The 22,724-nt window shown below is 42.7% G+C and overlaps 2 protein-coding genes across 8 annotated transcripts in view; both read right to left on the bottom strand.

Annotated features, from left to right (window-relative positions):
- Nucleotides 1-11,131, bottom strand: part of LOC118371620 (septin-5-like) — a 37,869-nt gene extending 26,738 nt beyond the window's left edge. The window contains exons 1-2 of the mRNA XM_052478988.1: nucleotides 11,001-11,131; nucleotides 10,818-10,831 (exon numbers count right to left, since the gene is read on the bottom strand). Of these exons, the coding sequence (XP_052334948.1) occupies nucleotides 10,818-10,831; nucleotides 11,001-11,046 (60 nt within the window). The 5' untranslated portion in view covers nucleotides 11,047-11,131. The remainder of the gene's footprint in view (nucleotides 1-10,817; nucleotides 10,832-11,000) is intronic.
- A 3,525-nt stretch (nucleotides 11,132-14,656) lies between these two features.
- Nucleotides 14,657-22,724, bottom strand: part of LOC118371618 (septin-2) — a 44,459-nt gene continuing 36,391 nt past the window's right edge. For all 7 annotated transcript variants that reach the window (XM_035757148.2, XM_052478982.1, XM_052478983.1 and 4 more), the window contains 5 exons: nucleotides 19,979-20,080; nucleotides 18,866-19,011; nucleotides 18,493-18,576; nucleotides 18,177-18,234; nucleotides 14,657-16,268 (listed from right to left, as the gene is read on the bottom strand). In XM_035757148.2, coding sequence (XP_035613041.1) covers nucleotides 16,203-16,268; nucleotides 18,177-18,234; nucleotides 18,493-18,576; nucleotides 18,866-19,011; nucleotides 19,979-20,080 — 456 coding nt within the window. In that variant the 3' untranslated portion in view covers nucleotides 14,657-16,202. The remainder of the gene's footprint in view (nucleotides 16,269-18,176; nucleotides 18,235-18,492; nucleotides 18,577-18,865; nucleotides 19,012-19,978; nucleotides 20,081-22,724) is intronic.

Below are 22,724 nucleotides of genomic sequence, written 5' to 3'. Positions count from 1 at the left end.
ATTTATTCCACATTTTGTTGTGTTACAGCCTGAATTCAATTCATTCTCATCCATTAACACACAATACCCCATAATAACAAAGTGAAAACTTAAGTTCTAATTTTAACTAGGCCACTCAGGAACATTTAGTGTCTGTTGGAAAGCAGACTGAACCAGGTTTTCCTCTAAGATTTTGCCTGTGCCTATAGCTGTATTCCATTTAATTTTATTTAAAAACTCCCTAGTCCTTGCCGATGACAAGCATACCCATAACATGATGCAGCCACTACCAAGCTTAAAAATATGAAGAGTGGTACTCAATGATGTGTTTTGTTGGATTTGCCCGAAACATAACGCTTTGTATTCAGGACATAAAGTTAATTTCTTTGCCACCTATTTTGCAGTATTACTTAAGTGCCTTGTTGCAAACAGTATGCATATTTTGGAATAGTTTTTATTCTGTACAGGCTTCCTTCTTTTCACTCTGCCATTTAGGTTAGTCTTTTAAAGTAACTACAATGTTGTTGATCTATCCTCAGTTTTCTCATAACACAACCATTAAAATCAGTAACTGTTTTAAAACCACCATTGGCCTCATAGTGAAATCCCTGAGTAAGGAAGGACGCCTGTATCGTTGTAGTGACTGTATTGATACAATATCCAAAGCCTAATTAATAACTTCACCATGCTCAAAGGGATCTTCCAATCGGTGTCCCCTCTGATCTTTGTGGGTGATTCTGTGCTTGAAATTCACTACTCGATTGAGGGACCTTACAGATAATTCTATGTGTGGAGTACAGAGATGGGGTAGTTATTCAAAAATCATGTTAACCACTATTATTGAACACGGAATGAATTTGTTAAGTATATTTTCTACCGCTAAACTTATTTAGGCTTGCCATAACGAAGGGGTTGAATAATTATTTGTATTTGTTAATAATTATTCAAAATTGTACTTTGACATTATGGGGTATTGTGTGTAGGTAGATCAGTTACACAAAATCCCAACTTAATAAATATCTTATTCCGGCTGTAACACAAAATGTGGAAAAAGTCAAGTGGTGTGAATACTTTCTGAAGGCACTGGATGTAAAAAGTTATACTTTTTAATGTTAAATGATTTTGTATTTCATGTATCATACCATTCTCAGCGAATCTTTTAAAATTCCTCAAGGAGGAATTCCTTCATTTGAAAAGATTCCTCACATCTTTTAACATTCCAGAAGGGAGCTTTTCTCCCCACATTAGGCGAAAGGAGTCCTCTAATTCTCCTTACAATTTTCATTGGATTTTAGTTCCCAAGTCTCTGATTCCTCCTCTCAAACATCATATAATCTCTAACTTATCAAGGTCACCCAAACTCTTCCTTCTTAAAAAGGGGTTTGGAATCCTATCTGGGTCAGGCATGGGTTATTTGCAAAAGCTTTTTAAACGCCTACGCAAAGGCTGAGACATGACTAGCTGTACAGGGAGAGAGGGAAACCTAGGGATAGAGATAAAATATAAACTTTCTATTCACGTGTGTTGTTTGTGAACTCTCTCTCTCACACACACACACACACAAACGCACACAAACACACTGCATGTTTGGCATTGCATGTTTGCAGCATGACATAATGACATCAGGTGCCAGAGAAAAATACTAATTTCAGTTCAGATAAAGAACAAAGACAAACACTCAGAACATGTGAGAGAGATAGTTGAACCAGACAATTTTCTGTAAACAACCATACAAACTGGATGCAGATACATAAAAATGGTATGCACCATGTACAGAGTGCTGGTATGAACATGGTATTGAAACTAGGTAGGGTTGGTGCTTGTTACATGAAGAGTGGGCAACATTTCCCCTCTGTGCTAAAGAGATGATCCTACACTCTTACCAATACCGATCAAGACCCCCAAGGGGTTCCGCTGTTTAAATGCCTGCCCCCTGCATGTCCCCTATCCCACCCGGCAAGTCTATCCAAGCCTAGCAGCTGTTCTTCACGAGGGAGGATAGGGAGGGGTTCCATCTGTGACTACAACCAGCAGCACTCAAGGCTGTGTGGGGGGGGCTGGTCCAAGGCTGGGATGTGAGACAGATGCATATCTCCATTTGAAAAACATCTGTTCAGCCCAGCTAAGTCAAAATCAATATTTATCATATTAACACTCACTGATGCATGACTCATTGTTTTAAACCACATGTAACCATTTCTCATAGGGATTTCTATGACAACCATGGATGGCAGTTGGATGGCCTGGGCTGGTAGAATTCAAACTATTCCTTTTTCCTACACTGTCTTTTCAATCAGAACCTCTGTTGTGTGTGTGTTCATACGCTATATATACACAAAATAATATGTAAACCCCTTTAAATGAGTGGATTTGGATATTTCAGCCACACCCGTTGCTGCCAGGTGTATAAAATAGAGCATGCCGCCATGCAATCTCCATAGACAAACATTGGCAGAAGAATGGCCTTACTGAAGAGCTTAGTGACTTTCCACGTAGAAGTCAGTTCGTCAAATATCTGCCCTGCTAGTGCTGCTCCGGACAACTCTAAGTGCTGTTATTGTGACGTGGAAATGTTTAGGAGCAACAACGGCTCAGCCATGAAGTGGTAGGCCACACAAGCTCACAGAACTGGGCGACCGAGTGCTGAAGCCAGAAGCGCGTAAAAATCGCCTGTCCTCGGTTGTAACACTCACTACCGAGTTTCAAACTGCCTCTGGAAGCAATGTTAGCACAATAACTGTTCGTCGGGAGCTTCATGAAATGGGCTTCCATGACCGAGCAGCCGCACACAAGCCTAAGATCATCATGCGCAATACCAAGCATCGGCTGGAGTGGTGTAAAGCTCGCCACCATTGGACTCTGGAGCAGTGGAAATGCGTTCTCTGGAGTGATGAATCAGGCTTCCCCATCTGGTAGTCCGGCGGATGAATCTACCTGTGCGAATGCATAGTGCCAACTGTAAAGTTTGGTGGAGGAGGTATAATGGTCTGGGACTGTTTTTCATGGTTCGGGCTAGGCCCCTTAGTTTCAGTGAAGGGAAATCTTAACGCTACAGCATACAATGACATTCTAGACGATTCTGTGCTTCCAAGTTTTTGACAACAGTTTGGGGGAAGGCCCTTTCCTGTTTCAGCATGACAATGGCCCCATGCACAAAGCGAGGTCCATACAGAAATGGTTTGTCAAGATCGGGGTGGAAGAACTTCACTGGCCTGTACAGAGCCCTGACCTCAACCTCATCAAACACCTTTGAGATTAATTGGAAAACCGACTGCAAGCCAAGTCTATAATTGCCCAACACCAGTGCCCGACCTCACTAATGCTCGTGGCTGAATGGAAGCAGGTCCCCTCAGTAATGTTCCAACATCTAGTGGAAAGCCTTTCCAGAAGAGTGGAAGCTGTTATAGAAGCAGGAAGGACCAAATTCTTATTAATGCCCATGATTTTGGAATTAGATGTTTAACGAGCAGATGTCCACATACTTTTGGTCATGTAGTGTACAGTAGCTGGCCAGACTAACTTATCAATTAAAAAAAAATGTTAGCTGATATGGGCTGATTGAGTCTCTGTCAGTGACTGATATTACAAGAGAAGACCTGCTAATGTACTACCAAATTTCAAAATTGCACCTTGTGTATTCTACTATTCTAACCCTCAACAGTAAGTTGAGACCCCAACTGTTGGTTATGCCCAGGGCCCACTCTGCATGCGAGTATACTAGTGCCAAGGAGAACTATAATAAAAACATGTGGTGTAGATTCCACACAATAGTGATTTGTGATAACTGAGTGTCATTGAACTTCAGCCTACACACAGCAATCACCTTTAGGAATGTGTGGGTAGGTTTCTCTCCCAGCATCCGAGAGTGATGAGAATGGAGGGAAGAGAGAGGAGGGTAAAAGGAGATGATGGGCTTGATTTGAATGTGACACACCTCTGCATCGCCCCTGCTCTCTCTCAAGAGTGTGCAAAGCTGTCATCAAGGCAAAGGTGGGCTACTTTGAAGAATCTCAAATATAAAATATATTTTGATTTGTTTAACACTTTTTTGCTTACTACATGATTCCATGTGTTGTTTCATAGTTTTGATGTCTTCACTTTTATTCTACAATGTAGAAAATAGTTGAAATAAAGAAAAACCCTTGAATGAGTAGGCATGTCCAAACCTTTGACTGGTACTGTATATGTATTATATTTCTCTTTCTGTCTCTTTTGCTCTCTCTCTCACAAACAAACAAACAAACAAACAAACACGCACACACACACACAGAGACAAAGTCCCACTTCCTACCCAGGGAAACTCCCTCCCTAAGCACCAGATCAAGTCAGGCAGTGTGTGGGAGCACTGTAGCAACAGATATGCTGCTTGAATATCACCAATTCATAGTACGATAGGATCTCAGCAAATATAAAAACAGGGAAAAGTCCTCACTGGGGGAAAGAATATAGAATGTCTTCAGACACAGGACGTTTGTCCATTCATTAGGGGACATGCAAACACGCTGAGTATTTCCAAATCAACACTGTAGTAACTGTACTGTAGTAATCAAGGCTAAGTGTCTTCGAGCAATCATTCCCCAAAAGTTAATTCCACAATGCTGCCCATGTGATTTTACAGGCTTACTGAACATCTTTCTTCAGCAAACCCAGCTTACAGCTCAAACAATAAGAATTATGGTGCCTTGATTCCTACAGTATGTGAACACCACAAAATCAGCAAGGACCAGTGGACCTATGTGGGCCATAATCTCTGCATGACCGTGACACTATACTGTCAAAGGCCTGGATATAATAGCCTTACAAAAGTTCAGCCATTAGCTTTGATTGAGGTCAAAATTGAAAAAAAACATATAAAACCGTGCTATCAAATCGAATCAAATGTTATTCATCACGTACACAGTTTACAGCAGGTATAAAAGGTGCAGTGTAATGCTTGTGTGCTAGATCCCTCAACATTTCAGTACAATAATCAGTATCAAATCAAATTGTATTGGTCACATACACATGTGTTTTGCGAAATGCTTGTGTTCCTAGCTCCAACAGTGCAGTAGTATCTAACAATACACAAATCTAAAGGTAAAAGAATGGAATAAAGTAATATATAAATATTAGGTTGAGCAATGTTGGAGTGGCATTGACTAAATACAGTAGAATAGAATACAGTATATACATATGAGGTGTAAAGCAGTATGTAAACATTATTAAAGTGACTAGTGTGGCATTATTAAAGTGGCCAGTGATTCCATGTCTATGTATATAGGGCAGCAGCCTCTAAGGTGCAGGGTTGAGTAGCCGGGTGGTAGCCAGTAGCTGATGGCCTTGAGATTGAAAAACAGCTTCTGTCTCTCAGTTCCAGCTTTGATGGACCTGTACTGACCTCGCCTTCTGGATGATAGGGGAGTGAACAGGCCGTGGCTCGGGTGGTTGTTGTCCTTGATCTTTTTGGCCTCCCTGTGACATTGAGTGCTGTTGGTGTCCTGGAAGGCAGGCAGTGTGCCCCCGATGATGTGTTGGGTAGACTGTACCACCCTCTGGAGAGCCCTGCGGTTGCGGGCGGTGCAATTGCCGTACTAGGCGGTGATACATCCCCACAGGATGCTCTCAATTGTGCATCTGTAAAAGTTTGAGGGTCTTAAGAGCCAAATTTCTTCAGCCTCCTGAGGTTGAAGGGGCGCTGTTGCGCCTTTTTCACCACACTGTCTGTGTGGGTGGACCATTTCAGAATGTCAGTGATGTGTACAACGAGAAACTTGAAGCTTTTCACCTTCTCCACTGCGGTCCTGTCGATGTCGATAAGGGCGTGCTCCCTCCACTGTTTCCTGAAGTCCACGATCAGCTCCTTTGTTTTTTAACTTATTTTCCTGGCCCCACTCTGCCAGGGCCCTCACCTCCTCCCTGTAGGCTGTCTAATCATTGTTGGTAATCAGGCCTAGTACTGTTGTGTCGTCTGCAAACTTGATGATTGAGTTGGAGGCATGTGTGGCCACGCAGTCATGGGTGAACAGGGAGTGCAGGAGGGGGATGAGCACGTACCCTTGTGGGGCCCCTGTGTTGAGGATCAGCGAAGTGTAGGTGTTGTTTCCTACCTTCACCACCTGGCGGCAGCCAGTCAGGAAGTCCAGGACCCAGTTGCACAGGGCGGGCTTCAGACCCAGGGCCCCGAGCTTAATGATGAGCTTGGAGGGTACTATAGTGTTGATGGCTGAGCTATAGTCACTGAACAGCATTCTGATGTAGGTATTCCTCTTGTCCAGATGGGATAGGGCAGTGTGCAGTGCGATGGCGATTGCATCGCCTGTGGATCTATTGGGGCGGTAAGCAAATTGAAGTGGGTCTAGGTTGGCAGGTAAGGTAGAGGTGATATTATTCTTAACTAGCCTTTCAAAACAGTGCTACGGGGCTATAGTCATTTAGTTCAGTTACCTTTGCTTTCTTAGGTACAAGAATAATGGTGGACATCTTGAAGCAAGTGAGAACAGCAGACTGGGATAGGGAGAGATTGAATATGCCCATAAAAACTCCAGCTAGCTGGTCTGCGCATGCTCTGAGGAAGCGGCTAGGGATGCCTTCTGGGCCGGTAGCCTTGCGAGGGTTTACACGCTTAAAATGTCTTACTCATGTCGGTCATGAAGAACGGAAGCCCACAGTCCTTCGGAGCAGGCTGTGTCGGTGGCACTGTGTTATCCTCAAAGCGGGCGAAGAAGGTGTTTAGCTCATCTGAGAACAAGATGTCGGTGTCTGGTTTTCCCTTTGTAATCCGTGATTGTCTGTAGATCCTGCCACATACATCTTGTGTCTGAGCCGTTGAATTGCGACTCCACTTTGTCTCTGTACTGACGTTTCACCTGTTTGATTGGATTGCAGAGGGAATAACTACACTGTTTGTATTCGGCCATATTCCCAGTCACCTTGCCATGGTTAAATTGGGGTGGTTCGCACTTTCAGTTTTGCACAAATGCTGCCATCTATCCACGGTTTCTGGTTTGGGTAGGTTATAATTGTCACCGTGGGAACAACATCCCCTATACACTTCCAGATGAACTCAGTCACCGTGTCCGTGTAAGCGTCAATGTTACTCTAGGCTACCCGGAACATATCCCAGGCTGTGTGATAAAAAAAACATCTTGAAGCATGGATTCCGATTGGTCAGACCAGCTTTAAATAGACCTTAGCACGGGTACTTCCTGTTTGAGTTTCTGCCTATAGGAAGGCAGGAGCAGGGAGGGACTTGTAGGCATCTCTAAAATTATTATTATTACTCTAATTATTATTATTCAACCATGCTGGTCATTTATGAACATTTGAACATCTTGGCCACGTTCTGTTATAATCTCCACCCGGCACAGCCAGAAGAGGACTGGCCACCCCACATATGCTCTCTCTAATTCTCTCTTTCTTTCTCTCTCTCGGAGGACCTGAGCCCTAGGACCGTGCCCCAGGACTACCTGACATGATGGCTCCTTGCTGTCCCCAGTCCACCTGACTGTGCTGCTGCTCCAGTTTCAACTGTTCTGCCTTATTATTATTCGACCATGCTGGTCATTTATGAACATTTGAACATCTTGGTCATGTTCTGTTATAATCTCTACCCGGCACAGCCAGAAGAGGACTGGCCACCCCACATAGCCCGGTTCCTCTCTAGGTTTCTTCCTAGGTTTTGGCCTTTCTAGGGAGTTTTTCCTAGCCACCGTGTTTTTACACCTGCATTGTTTGCTGTTTGGGGTTTTAGGCTGGGTTTCTGTACAGCACTTTGAGATATCAGCTGATGTACAAAGGGCTATATAAATAAATTTGATTTGATTTGATTTAAAAGGCGAGTAGCAGCGATCTAGTGTTTTCCCTAAGCGAGTACTACAGTCAATGTGTTGATAGAACTTCGGTAGCGTTTTCGGGGGGCAAATTACGGGGGCAACCCCAAACCCCTGAATGAGAGATGAGCCCCCTAAATGCAACAAAAGTGAAACTTTTGTTTTCAGATGAAAACATGACTGGTTGTGTTCATTTCACATTTAAAGAGGATTAAAATAATAATAATTCAATTCCATGTCTTTACTATAAGGCCCATAAAAATAGAGACCCCTGAATTTCAGGATAATATTCGCCCTCTATTCGAAGGAGGATAGTTTAGCTAGCCACCAAGCTCCACCTAAATGATGCATGGTCACACACAGGGTTAACGCAAGGTAATAATCTATGGCATCTCTGAAAGGGAGCTCGTTTGACCAATTCAGAGGGAAAGCAATTAGAGGATAATGAGCTGTGATGTACTGAGGATGCAAACAGAGATTGATCTAAAGACAGCGATGTGCTAATTAACAGCCGGTCACTTCGCTGACTATACCAATAGGGTCTCTAATAGCATTTAGGAAGCGGGTCACTGTCACACCCACAGCCAAGTGCGCGACTGGAAGCCTGGATGAATGGAAGGATGCCCAAGGATGAGGTGAGCCCTCGGGTACCACAAGCTGCGTACGCATCCTGTGTCTGACTGGTTGCGTAAATATGATATGCCGAAGGGAGGGCAGGGGAGGGACTTGTAGGCATCTCTAAAAGGCGAGTAGCAGCGATCTAGTGTTTTCCCTAAGCGAGTACTACAGTCAATGTGTTGATAGAATTTCGGAAGCATTTTCCTGAAATTTGCTTTGTTAAAATCCCCAGCATCATTAACTACGGCCTCAGGATAGGTGGTTTCCAGTTTGCATAAAGTCCAGTGTAGTTCCTTGAGGGACCGTCATGGTATCGGCTTGAGGGGGAATATATACGGCTTTGACTATAACCGAAGAGAATTCTCTTGGGAGGTAATACGGTCGGCATTTGATTGAGGTATTCTAGGTTGGGTGAACAAAAGGACTTGAGTTTCTGTATGTGATCACAATCACACCATGAGTAGTTATTCATGAAACATACTCCCCCGCCTTTCTTCTTTCCGGAGAGTTCTTTGTTCCCATCTGCGCGATGAACTGATAACCCAGCTGGCTGTATGGATGGGGACAGTATATCGCAAGAGAGCCATGATTCCATGAAACAGCCTATGTTACAGTCCCTGATGTCTCTCTGGAAGGAGATCCTTGCCCTGAGCTCGTCTACTTTATTGTTCAGAGACTGAACATTAGCGAGTAATATACTCAGAAGTGGTGGATGGTGTGCCCGACTCCTGAATCAGACTAGAAGTCCACTCAGAATATCTCTTCTCCGCTGGCTGCGACTCGGAACAGCCTCTGGGATAAGTTCAATTACCCTTAGGGGTACGAACAAAGGATCCAATTGGGGAAAGACGTATTGCTGGTCGTAATGCTGGTGAGTTACTACCGCTCTGATATCCAAAAGTTCATTTTGGCTGTATGTAATAAGACAAAAAACACTCTGGGCTAATAATGTAAGAAATAACACACACAAAAACAATTACTGCAAAGTTGCTTAGGAGCCAGAAGCAGAGCTGTCATGTATGTCGGTGCCATGTTATCAATAATAAAATTCAAGTCAAATAAAAAATAACAAGTAATTGAAAAGTACTATGCATAGTAAAACCTAATATATACACAACAGGGTATCAGAGTAGATAATGAAAGTGCCAAGTCAAGTATGGCTTTATTTAGAAATATAATGTGGGTAGTGTCTTGGTCGAGCAGTTGAATAAATAGCAAATGCTAGAGCAGCAGTGTGTGTGTATGTGAGTCTGTGTGCGTATTTGTGGTTGGTTATGTGTGTGTGTGCGCTTGTGTGTAAGGGTTGGATGTGTGGAGAGTCTATTAATTACAATTGATGCATGCTGCCTACTCGCAAATGTAGCTACACAAGGCTAATAACCTACTAACCGAACAGCATCCAAAGCTTCTGTCATCATGTGATCACCCTCAGAGCAGAGAGAGAGAGGAGATATGTACACATGAGAAGTAGTCTGCTGCTGGTCTCCCAAGGAGCAGAGTGCAAATTACAGGGGGGCAACCTCCAACCCCCCGAATGAGAGATGAGCCCCCCTAAATGCAACAAAGGTGAAACTTTTGTTTTCAGATGAAAACATGACTGGTTGTGTTCATTTCACATTTAAAGAGGATTTAAAAATATATAATTCAATTCCACGTCTTTACTATAAGGCCCATTAAAAAATAGAGACCCCTGAATTTCAGGATAATATTCGCCCTCTGCGAAGGAGGATAGTTTAGCCAGCCACCAAGCTCCACCTAAATGATGCATGGTCACACACAGGGTTAACGCAAGGTAATAATCTATGGCATCTATGAAAGGGAGCTCGTCTGACCAATTCTGAAGGAAAGCAATGAGAGGATAGATAGATTATTACCTTGCAAACAGAGATTGTTCTAAAGATGTGCTAATTAACAGCCGGGCACTTCGCTGACTATACCAATAGGGTCTCTAATAGCATTTAGGAAGCGGGTCACTGTCACGCCCACAGCCAAGTGCGCGACTGGAAGCCTGGATGAATGGATGGATGCCCAAGGATGAGGAGAGCCCTCGGGTACCACAAGCTGCGTACGCATCCTGTGTCTGACTGTTTGCGTAAATATGATATGTAATCCTTCTGACTGTGTGATGCTCACTATACCCTGTAATGCGGTGGCATGACAACAATAGTAATCTTCAATGCATCGGAATGATGATTCCGCTGACGTTTACTTGGCCTACATAGGCTGTAGGATAAATATATATCAAGGCTATGCGGCCATTCGAAGCGAATTGAAGAAAAAAAGTAAGCTACCATGCTTGGTATGAATGATTCTTTGAATCGCCTAACATGGCCTTGGTTAATACCAAAAGCGCGGAGCACAGATAAACATTTTCTATTTTAAAAATCCTTTAGGAATAAACGTGTTCCTTACCTCAGTGGTCTCATCTGTTTGGTCATTGTGGTGGATGGGTAAATGAAACGCAGGTGGAGGGATACAGAACGACGCCCAATTTAGAAAGAGGGGGAGAGAAATCCATAGAGAAAGACAATCATTGTAATGGACCGCGTTATAATTGCCTTTATGCATAATCATCCCTATTATCATCATGCTTACCCGATTTGACCGGGATCCGGCTCTTGTATCTGATATTGGTCGTCATCTTCACGGCTCTCCTCCCCTCGGTGTCGCTTCCAAAACTGACGTACTGTTTGGTAAAAGCACGCGCCCGGTCCTTCTCCGCGATACTACAGCAGCCAGACAGGTTGTGTGAGAGCCCCGCCCTCCTATGTGGTACCCAATGGTGGATGGAGACCCAGCTAACAACACACGTTCCCACAACTTTAGAGAAACTTCCCTTAACAGTTACATTTTATAATTACCTCACCTTTCATATGAATATTCCAGTGATTTACAAGGACTGTTTCGATGAGACCATTCCCTTAATGTCAAGCAGAACTTACTCAGAATGTGGTTAACATTTTCTCCGAATATTCAAAACTAATGTTCTAGACACGTTTCATGACAATATTGCACAAACATTCCTGTGTCCAGTTATCTAAGGGTTAGGAGAATATTCCATCAACGTCCCACCAAACATACACAGAACATGTTTGCCATGTTCAGAGAATATAAGATAATGTTCTAGACAAGTTTCATTAAAATGCTGAAAGAAAATTGTCTATCATTCATCAGGACGGTCCCAAAGAAACGTTCTCCCAACAAAAACAAAACGTTATATTACACATCACCCCTTGTTACTATGGCCTAGCCCATCAAGGCTCTGATTGGTGAATGACTAATCCATTCACAGTTGAAGGCATTCAGATCTTCCTGCTACCTGCACCATGTTTGTATCAGTCAAAACATCTCAGTTAATCTGACTATTCTCTCATCGTTGATTTGATCTACATATTTCAGCAATTTTAGGGTTTCTGTATAGTTGTCTAAATATTGGTGGGGAATATGACCCTGTTTTCATTTTACTCCTGAACTACTATGATCAATAAAAGTTTTTCTTGAGTGTACTTTTAACTGAGCAGAAATTTACTTCAAAGTGCATTCACCCTATTGTTTACACCTATGCAGTTGTTTCAGATCTACACAAGTGCCTCGGGAGAAGTGGTTAGGGTTTGCTTCTGGAAAGGGCCTAACTATTCAGGCCCAATATAAACCATCGCCAAGGACATCCCTTATTGGGACAGTGGTTAAGGTTATTTGATCAGAAATACAGTGTAGACATTGTTAATGTTGTAAATGACTATTGTTGCTGGAAACTGCTTTTTTTTTAAATGGAATATCTACATTGGCGTAGAGGCCCATTATCAGCAACCATCACTCCTCTGTTCCAATGGCACGTTGTGTTAGCTAATCCAAGTTTATCATTTTAAATGACTATTGTAGCTGGACACAGCAGATGTTTAATGGAATATCTACATTGGAGTACAGAGACCAATTATCAGCAACCATCACTACTGTGTTCCAATGACACGTTGTGTTAGCTAATCCAAGTTTGTCATTTTAAAAGGCTAATTGATCGTTAGAAAACCCTTTTGCAATTATGGTAGCACAGCTGAAAACTGTTGCCCTGATTAAAGAAGCAATAAAACTGGCCTTTAGAGTAGTTGAGTATCTGAAGCATTAGCGGATTGATTATAGGCTCAGAATGTCCAGAAACAAACATGAAGAGGCAACTCCGGGATGCTGGCCTTCTAGGCAGAGTTGCAAAGAAAAATACATATGCTCAGACTGGCCAATAAAAAAAATATTAAGATGGGAAAAAGAACACAGCCACTGGACAGAGGAACTCTGCCTAGAAGGCCAGCATCCCGGAGTCACCTCTTCACTGTTGACGTTGAGACTGGTGTTTTGCGGGTACTATTTAATGAAGCTGCCAGTTGAAGACCTACGAGGCGTCTGTTTCTCAAACTAGACACTCTAATGTACTTGTCCTCTTGCTCAGATGTGCACCGGGGCCTCCCACTCCTCTTTCTATTCTGGTTAGAGCCACTTTGCACTGTTCTGTGAAGGGAGTAGTACACAGCGTTAATTAGATCTTCAGTTTCTTGGCAATTTATCAAATCAAATCAAATGTATTCATATAGCCCTTCGTACATCAGCTGATATCTCAAAGTGATGGACAGAAACCCAGACTAAAATCCCAAACAGCAAGCAATGCAGGTGTAGAACTACGGTGGCTAGGAAAAACTCTCTAGAAAGGCCAAAACCTAGGAAGAAACCTAGAGAGTAACCAGGCTATGTGGGGTGGCCAGTCCTCTTCTGGCTGTGCCGGGTGGAGATTACAACAGAACATGGCCAAGATGTTCAAATGTTCATAAATGACCAGCATGGTCAAATAATACTGGAGGCTGAGACAGGAGGGGTCAGGGGACACTTATCGCATGAAATAGCCTCCATTTCTCAGAACAAGAATAGACTGACGAGTTTCAGAAGAAAGGTCTTCGTTTCTGGCCATTTTGAGCCTGTAGTCAAACCCACAAATGCTGGTGCTCCACATACTCAACTAGTCTAAAGAAGGCCAGTTTTATTTTTTAATTTATTTTTTTAACCTTTATTTAACCAGGCAAGTCAGTTACAACACATTCTTATTTTCAATGATGGCCTGAACAGTGGGTTAACTGCCTGTTCAGGGGCAGAACGACAGATTTGTACCTTGTCAGCTCGGGGGTTTGAACTCGCAACCTTCCGGTTACTAGTCCAACGCTCTAACCACTAGGCTACCCTTGCCTATTTAATCAGCACAACAGTTTTCAGCTATGCTAACATAATTGCAAAAAGGGTTTTCTAATGATCAATTAGCCTTTTAAAATGACAAAAAAAATAAAAATAAAAAATCCATAAAAAATCCGCTGTGTCCAGCTACAATAGTCATTTACAACATTAACAATGTCTACACTGTATTTCTGATCAATGATGTTATTTTAATGGACCAAAAATGTGTTTTTCTTTCAAAAACAAGGACATTTCTAAGATATCAATAAAGTGTAAACAGATCTGGATGGTTAAATCATTATACCGGCCTCTAAAATCATTGACAGGTAGGACCACTGACTTATGCCACCAGTAATTGTTTAAAAATAAATACATGTTCTTTTGAGAGGCTATCTGTTAAATAATTTCCATGCGGGGAGGAATGTTCTTGCAAAGTTCCAATGAAACATGATTAGAAAATTAATGTTGGACATAAAAACCACATTCTGGGTAAGTTATGTTTGACATTTAGGGAATGTTCTCCTAACTCTAATGCCAAGACGTGCTTAACAGGTTCTCAGGAGGTTTTTGCTAACATACATAGAATGTTCCCCTAACTAACAGAAAACATGACACTCAAACATGGAGAACATCACAAAAACATTCTCTCTTCCTAGAATTGTTAGCTGGGGAGAAGTTGCCTATGATTTTACTGTTGATGTCAATAATATTGTATGCAGCTTGCATAATAAATAATCCTGTTCAAACATATCACTACTATGTTTTAAACATTGGTTGTTCAACATACACTTTGTGCACATATGTGTAAGAGAATAACACAGGCTTACTATCCATGCATCCTTGTCATATCAGCTTGTTACCATCTAGCAACATTGCTACACCAACCTCTACAGCAGCTTCTTCTCTCGTGTTTTCCCTTTGATCGATGTCTAGAAGGCTTGGCAACTGAAACCTCAGTCTCCATTCAATCCCACCACCTTTGTTTTTCTACATGACCTCTCATCATACTTATGGCCTGAAAAAAGCACTCCCACTACAAGTCTGCTTCTACAGAAACTTTATTTCACTAAATACAGTGCAAAAGTTGAGAAACTACTAAAAAAAGGTCTCAAGCATAGTTTGGTTAATGGCTCAAAGCTTCAAAACAGACAAACCTGCTGACCAGCTTAGCAGAAAGAGCCAGGTTAGAGACGATGCCAAAGCAACTGACGATAGCACTCCTAAACACAAACAACACATTTCTGAACACAGAGAGAGGTGTTCACTGTATAAGACAGTCAGTAGTCTAGAAAGTGGGATGGCACAGCCACAGACAGACATGGGTAGTGTCCCAAATGGTACACTATTCCCTATATAGTGCACTACTTTTGACCGGGGGTCTGGTTAGGCTCTGGTCAAAAGTAGTGCACCATATAAGAATTGGGTTCCATTTGGGACATGCACATGGTGAATCAGAATATCGTTAGGAATTCAGTTTAATACTGTACGTTCCATGGAGCTGGCCAATAGGAGAAGAGTAATGTGCATACAGTAAATCATTGAAAAACCCCTTTAGGAAAATCCCAAACAAAAACACAACCAAAGAAAAAACCCACATATCAATGCTATAACTGCTCATGATGTAATGGAAGTAAAGACAAACGTTGCTGAAAGGTTTTGAAGTGCACGTCTTAGGAGAAAAGGCATATTAACCAAATTAAGACATGACATGGTTGTGCATAGTTTGAAAACACTTGAGCCCAAGACAAACGGTCTCCATCCAATACAACAGAGACACAAAGTTTTGTAAATATTTCAAAATATAGACCAAATGTGATAAGGTTCAAAAATCAACATTTTTAATATGTGGGATATTTCCAAACAAGTCTATCTATATTACTTTTATAGTTATGTCCAAGTATTGTGCTTATAGAACAGACTACATTGCCACCTGAGGGACACTTATTACTACACCTGGACTGATATGTCCTCCGCTGAGTCCAAATGTGAAGACAGAGGTTGCAAATGGCACAAAAACACCCAGCTCTCAACAAACCTTCCCTTAATATACTCAACACATTCCCTTAACATTCTGTAAACACTGAAGTCTGATTGTTGTCTAACAATGAGATGTATTAGTACCATTATCAATGGAAGATCTGCATTGTACATGAGACAGAATTAGTAGTACTGATGAAAACAAATGATCATTAGTCACTTATTGGGAGAACATGCAATCATTGTCTTTACAGTATGTCTTATTATATATCATAACCCATAACCTTTATTATGTCATGTTATAACACTCCTGACAAACATACCTCATGTCATAACGTCAGTAACGCTTTCCAAAACAACACTCAGACTAGCAGATCAGTGGATCTCAGTACCACGGTGAACTAGGGGCCATATTGAAGACTTCCAAATTAAAATGAGGTTGAGGACCTTTAATTGGTTGATTGGTTAATTGATTGTTTGACTGACACACTGAGGGATAGGCGGTGATGAGTGCGCCCAGCAGTACAACCATGGAGTTTCAGACGCACAGAGGGTTTGATGGGTGAGGGGCTCCTCTCTTCTCCCTCTCCCTCCCCGAACCTTCTCTTTTCACTCATCTCCCTTCATCTTCATCTGTGCCTGCATCTGGGTAATCATCTCCTGCATACGCCTCAGCTACAGAGAGAAGAGAAGGAAAGAGAGGGAAATAGGGAAAGGGATAGTTGAGTAAAATTAATACCAGAGAGAGAATACATCCGCCTAGCTTTCTGAGAGCCTCTATGCAAAACCACCTTTTTTTCCAATAGAACCCATCTCCATCTAGTGGTCGTGGATATAACTTCAAGTGGATCATTTGACTTCACACCCACTCAAATTGACTTATACTAATTCTCCCACTTAAGCATGTGACTGAATAAAAAATACGCATTGATATTTAAATTTACACTAAAGCAGGTTAGTGCTCTTTAGAGCTCTGCATGTTGCAGACTGAAGGAATGCAAACAAACGTAACACTCAGCTAAGCTGATCTGGTATCCCAAGCTGCTTGCTACAAGAATGCAAGCCTGTATTGTGTGATTCTGTCTAATAGGTCACATCCACAGTTAGTGACCAGTGTTAAAAACGACACCAAACCTCTGCAAGACAGCCCAGGTTCGATAGACTCTGGTCTCCACTACTCAACTTTATCTCAAACTGGACAGAGTGAATGGAGTGCTTAAGGAAATGTGTGTTTCATATGATATGTTAGATGCTGTAAAACTCATTTTGTGCTCATTGTCTTGGCTAAAGCTGGAAATATCCAACATGATTTCTGATCGTGCCGCTCCAAAAGTATCATTTGTTTATTTTCCAGTTATTTTATTCTATTACTTTTGTCTGACATTAATGTGGATTGTATTTTATTTGTTGACTGAATAACAAGAGCACTTTAAATAAAATAATAATTCACTAAGACATACAAGTACAAACACTTCATGGGTCTTCAGAATTCACCAAACAATGTTCTTATATGGGTTCTCAGATCTTCAAAATGTTTTACAGCTGCACTGTCGAGAGCATCCTGACCAGTTGCATCACTGCCTGGTATGGCAACTGCTCGGCCTCCGACCACAAGGCACTATAGAGGGTAGTGCGTACGGCCCAGTACATCACTGGGGCCAAACTTCCTGCCATCCAGGACCTCTATACTAGGCGGTGTCAGAGGAAGGCGCCAAGTCTAGGTCCAAGAGGCTTCTAAACAGCTTCTAGCCCCAAACCATAAGACTCCTGAACATCTAATCAAATGGCTACCCAGACTATTTGCGTTGCCTCTTGTCACCTATTCTATGCTGCTGCTACTCTCTGTTATTACCTATGTATAGTCACTTTAATAACTCTACCTACATGTACATATTACCTCAATACCGGTGCCCCCACACATTGACTCTGTACCGGTACCCCCTGTATAAAGCCTCCCTATTGTTATTCTTATCTCTTACTTTTTTAGGTGTTTTCTTAAAACTGCATTGTTGTTTATGAGCTTGTAAGTAAGCATTTCAATGTCAAGTCTACACCTATTGTATTCGGCGCATGTGACAAATACAATTTGATTTCTAAATTTATTTCTGGTTGACTGAAAACTTTTGACCCTCTTCATAACATCAGTCAAGGAACAGAAACCTTCAAAACATATGGTGTACGAAACCAATCTGACCTCCCATAAGGACACAGCCATAGAATTAGGAATTAGAATAGTAATTTAATAGGATCTTTATGGACACAGCCCCCACCAGCAGCCAAGCCAGTATAAACCCTGTATACAATACTCTTTACATCACCTGACTCATTCCCACCATTTAACTGGGACAGGAAGTCAGATATGTCATATCCTGTACAGCCATGCATGTTTAATAACAGCTTTAATTGCACTCCACCATCTCTATACTTCGCAATGGCAAAACAAACAGCCCAATCAGAGGGAATTCGGAAGCATCGGGTCATTTGTTATTCTCTGACAGATCACTGGCTGCATGGTTTAGTATGGACAAAAGGGTAGATGCAAACATCCTTGTCTCTCACGTTAACCCTGTATTAGCTACTCACCTCAGCCTCCTTCTGCAGGAGAATCTGGTCTTTGTCAACCACATCCTCTTCCACAGCTCTGTAGGGGAATAATACGGAACATAACTGTAATAGCCTCAGCATCAGCCTCTGTGTATATATATATAGTGGTCCTTCTGTAGCTCAGTTGGTAGAGCATGGCGCTTGTAACGCCAGGGTAGTGGGTTCGATTCCCGGGACCACCCATACGTAGAATGTATGCACACATGACTGTAAGTCGCTTTGGATAAAAGCGTCTGCTAAATGGCATATATTATTATTATTATTATTATATATATAAATAACACTGCAGACTGACCTGCCAGCTCTCTTCAGTCTCTCTGAGCGAAAGTTCTCGTAGTGCAGGTCCTGCGTGACCTCCTGGAGGTCCTGCATGTGGGTGCTGAAAACACACACAACCATCACACGTCAGTATCACTATACGGCTAGTACGAACCCCCATAACACCCACTAGATTAGACTGCACCACTAGAGGAAGCAACAGATGGGCAGACTTGAAGTTCTCTATTCACCCACTAGATGGCAATATAGTAATACATAAAGGAAAAGCAGGGATAAGAGCATGCATAGATTCCTATTACTTTACATGTAGTATTAAAGGCTACCTGTTCATACATTTGATTAATTGTTTTTTTTAACAAAAGTTGCATTGCATTGTCATGGTGACTCACACAAGCATGGTGCGTAGTTTGAGGAAGTCGTTGTGCTCTGGGTTCTCCACCTCCACGACCCCCCAGGGGTAGAGACGACCTCTGATTTTCTTCCCTTTCACCTCAATCAGCTGGTTCGAACCAATCACAGCAAACGGAATGCTCGCCTGAGGTGGAGGAGTAAAGCGAGGGAGAGATGGATAGAAGGGTGAGGAAGATAAAGAGACAGAGAGGAGTGTGAAAACAAAGGGATATAGAGATAGAGGGATCAAGGAAGGAAATATTGACCAGATGGTTCAGGTTGGACATAACGCTGACCTACAGTATATCACAAAAGTGAGTACACCCCAAAAGTGAGTACACCCTGAAACTGTGCTGCAGCTCAGTTTCAGGGTCTTGGCAATCTTCTTATAGCCCAGGCCATCTTTATGTAGAGCAACAATTATTTTTTTCAGATCCTCAGAGAGTTCTTTGCCATGAGGTACTATGTTGAACTTCCAGTGACCAGTCAGTATGAGGAGTGTGAGCGCGATGACACCAAATTTAACACACCTGCTACCCATTCACACCTGAGACCTTGTAACACTAAGCGAGTCACATGACACCGGGGAAGGAAAATGGCTAATTGGGCCCAATTTGGACATTTTCACTTAGGGGTGTACTCACTTTTGTTGCCAGCTGTTTAGACATTAATGGCTGTGTGTTGAGTTATTTTGAGGGGACAGCAAATTTACACTGTTATACAAGCTGTACACTCACTACTTTACATTGTAGCAAAGTGTCATTTCTTCAGTGTTGTCACATGAAAATATATACTGAAATATTTACAAAAATGTGAGGGGTGTACTCACTTTTGTGATATACTGTATTATAATCAACACGTTTGATATTCTGATCATCCTAAAACTCATGCCCTGTGGTTTTAAGAGAGAAACTACATAACAAGAGTGGTTCTATTTGTTACTTCCTGTCCCTTCTGGTAGTGGCGTTTCTCCTGGAGTCCTTTCTCTTAGTTGGTGTTAGTATTTCTGTGGCTACGTCATCCCAAATGACACCCTATTACCTACATGACCAGATGGCAAAAATAGTACACTACATAGGGAATATGGTGCCATTTGCCTGTGTGTGTCGTACCTTCAGTACTCGTGTCTGCTCCTTGAACTCCTCATCCTCATCTGAGTCAGCGTCTGGTAGCTGGTAGATCCTGATGCCATGCTCTGCAATCTCATCCAGGATCTAACACAGAAACATACACACAGGGTCAAAAACCCACCGTGACCTTTTGACCTTTCAAACTTTCTCAGGCCAATCCTCCTTCTCTTCCCTAAGGAGGCAGATGAAGTTACCCCTAGGCACTGAGCTAAGGTCAGTTTCACAATCAGTGCCTAAGGGCAACCTGTACCAGCCAGAGCCGCCCCCAACCAAGCAGGAATCCCTCTCATCTGAACTAGGCAGTTGGTAATTTTCGATGTCACTGCTGTCTGTCAGGCCCCTCTTCCCTCTGTTCTCGCTCTCCTGTGTCACTGTTTCAGACATGGCCCAGCCTCCACGACAGGAGTAAGATTCTGGACACACCATTTCCTTCTCCCTCTTAATACTTCTAGTTCTTGCCCCGGTCCTCAAAACTATCTGGAGGATAAAACATCCCACTCGCCCCGGTCCTCAACACTATCTGGAGAATAAAACATCCCACTTGCCCCGGTCCTCAACACTATCTGGAGAATAAAACATCCCACTTGCCCCGGTCCTCAACACTATCTGGAGAATAAAACATCCCACTCGCCCCGGTCCTCAACACTATCTGGAGAATAAAACATCCCACTCGCCCCGGTCCTCAACACTATCTGGAGAATAAAACATCCCACTCGCCCCGGTCCTCAACACTATCTGGAGAATAAAACATCCCACTCGCCCCGGTCCTCAACACTATCTGGAGAATAAAACATCCCACTCGCCCCGGTCCTCAACACTATCTGGAGAATAAAACATCCCACTCGCCCGGTCCTCAACACTATCTGGAGAATAAAACATCCCACTCGCCCGGTCCTCAACACTATCTGGAGAATAAAACATCCCACTCGCCCCGGTCCTCAACACTATCTGGAGAATAAAACATCCCACTCGCCCCGGTCCTCAACACTATCTGGAGGATAAAACATCCCACTCGCCCCGGTCCTCAACACTATCTGGAGAATAAAACATCCCACTCGCCCCGGTCCTCAACACTATCTGGAGAATAAAACATCCCACTCGCCCCGGTCCTCAACACTATCTGGAGGATAAAACATCCCACTCGCCCCGGTCCTCAACACTATCTGGAGAATAAAACATCCCACTCGCCCCGGTCCTAGTTCACTTCCCTACACCTCTTCAGGGCGACACCAGGAGAGGGCTTTTGACTACACTATAGTCAGTCCACTACTGCACTGCTGAGAGCCAGAGAATACTTGGTGTGTTTTTTGCAGCCTCACAGGCCCAGGGACTTTAATTAACTACCCCTAGGGTGGAGACGGGGGAGAGAGAGGGTGTGTTTTGTGCAGCCTCACAGGCCCAGGGACTTTCATTTACTACCCCTAGGGTGGAGACCGGGGAGAGCGAGGGTGTGTTTTGTGAGAGATGTCTAACAGTCATAAGGAAAGTTCTCCCCCTCCTTTGTTCAGCCTCCAGCAGTGAAGTAACGGCCTTTCTTCACCAGTATCTAGAGGACAGGTGGAAATATTTATTTTATACATCAAAGGTGTATTTTTCTCTGTTTTCTCAAGAGCAAAATTCAATTAACAATGCATGAGTGTTGCATAACTGAGCCCAAAAATGTCAAGTGTTGTTTCCCTGACATTTTTGGGACTTTCATGTAATCTATAAAGTACAGTAGAGAGGGAAACAGGAACCCAGGATGTGAGAGCAGCCTTTTCCTACAGAGCAGGCCACTGTTCCAGCTCCTGTTATGGTTGTGGGTTGTTTTCTCAGAGCAGAGTGTGTGTTATAGGGTGTGTGTGGGGAGAGGAGGGTATTGTTAAGGACAACTGAAAACAAACAGACCTACTGGACCCAGAGGACAGCTGGACACAGAACAAGACCCGTTCCCCATCACACACGACCTGTGGATTCTTCCCACACAGAACAGAAACATCAGTATTGTGGGGTAGGAGTTCGGGAAACGTGCCACCGAGGGGAAAATAAACAGATATCACACAATGGCAGGGAAAAAAGTAACAAACAACAAAACTGGTTACGTCAATCCAGTTTAAAATGCTGAAAAACATGTGAACTATATTTCTGAATGTATCAGAGGTGGGAGGGATACAGAAGGAGCCTCCTGCAAAGCCACAGCGACCAACAATACACTCAACAACCAACTGCCATAACAAAAGGTTTCATGTGAATCATCCAGTGATATCAGTGGGAGATTTATAGGAAAGTTGATAGGGAGTTGCATCTCAACTGAGGAATTGAACTAAAAACCAATCTCTCAACTGGTGTTTGGACCTGTTCCCCAACCTGCTAAGCCTAATAACTATTTGCCTGGATTTACCTAACATCTATTTACAGCAGCCTGACTTAACCAACCACACCTGTAATCACTAGCTTCAGGGGTGATGTGTCCAAACCACTGCCTGGTCTAAATACGTCTAAATGACAAATAGAACACACAATGTTAGGCAAGTCAATTATATTTGTTATCCTATTTATTTAGATATCTTTACTATACTCATTCATCACACTTTAAAGTAACTGAAAATAAGTACATTTCATAGGCTTGCATTTAAAGTGGATTTTAGCAGTCATCTAACAATACAAGTAATCCTGACAGAGATATTGGGCTTTTGTACAGGATACCAGGCCTCTTAGTTGCAACATCCGGCGCTGCTGTAACAGAGTA

The sequence above is a fragment of the Oncorhynchus keta genome, chromosome 25 (genome assembly GCF_023373465.1).
Source record: "Oncorhynchus keta strain PuntledgeMale-10-30-2019 chromosome 25, Oket_V2, whole genome shotgun sequence".
In the NCBI taxonomy this organism is placed as follows: domain Eukaryota; kingdom Metazoa; phylum Chordata; class Actinopteri; order Salmoniformes; family Salmonidae; genus Oncorhynchus; species Oncorhynchus keta.
The sequence above is the reverse complement of the archived record's forward strand: the minus strand, read 5'-3'. Positions and strand labels throughout refer to the sequence as shown.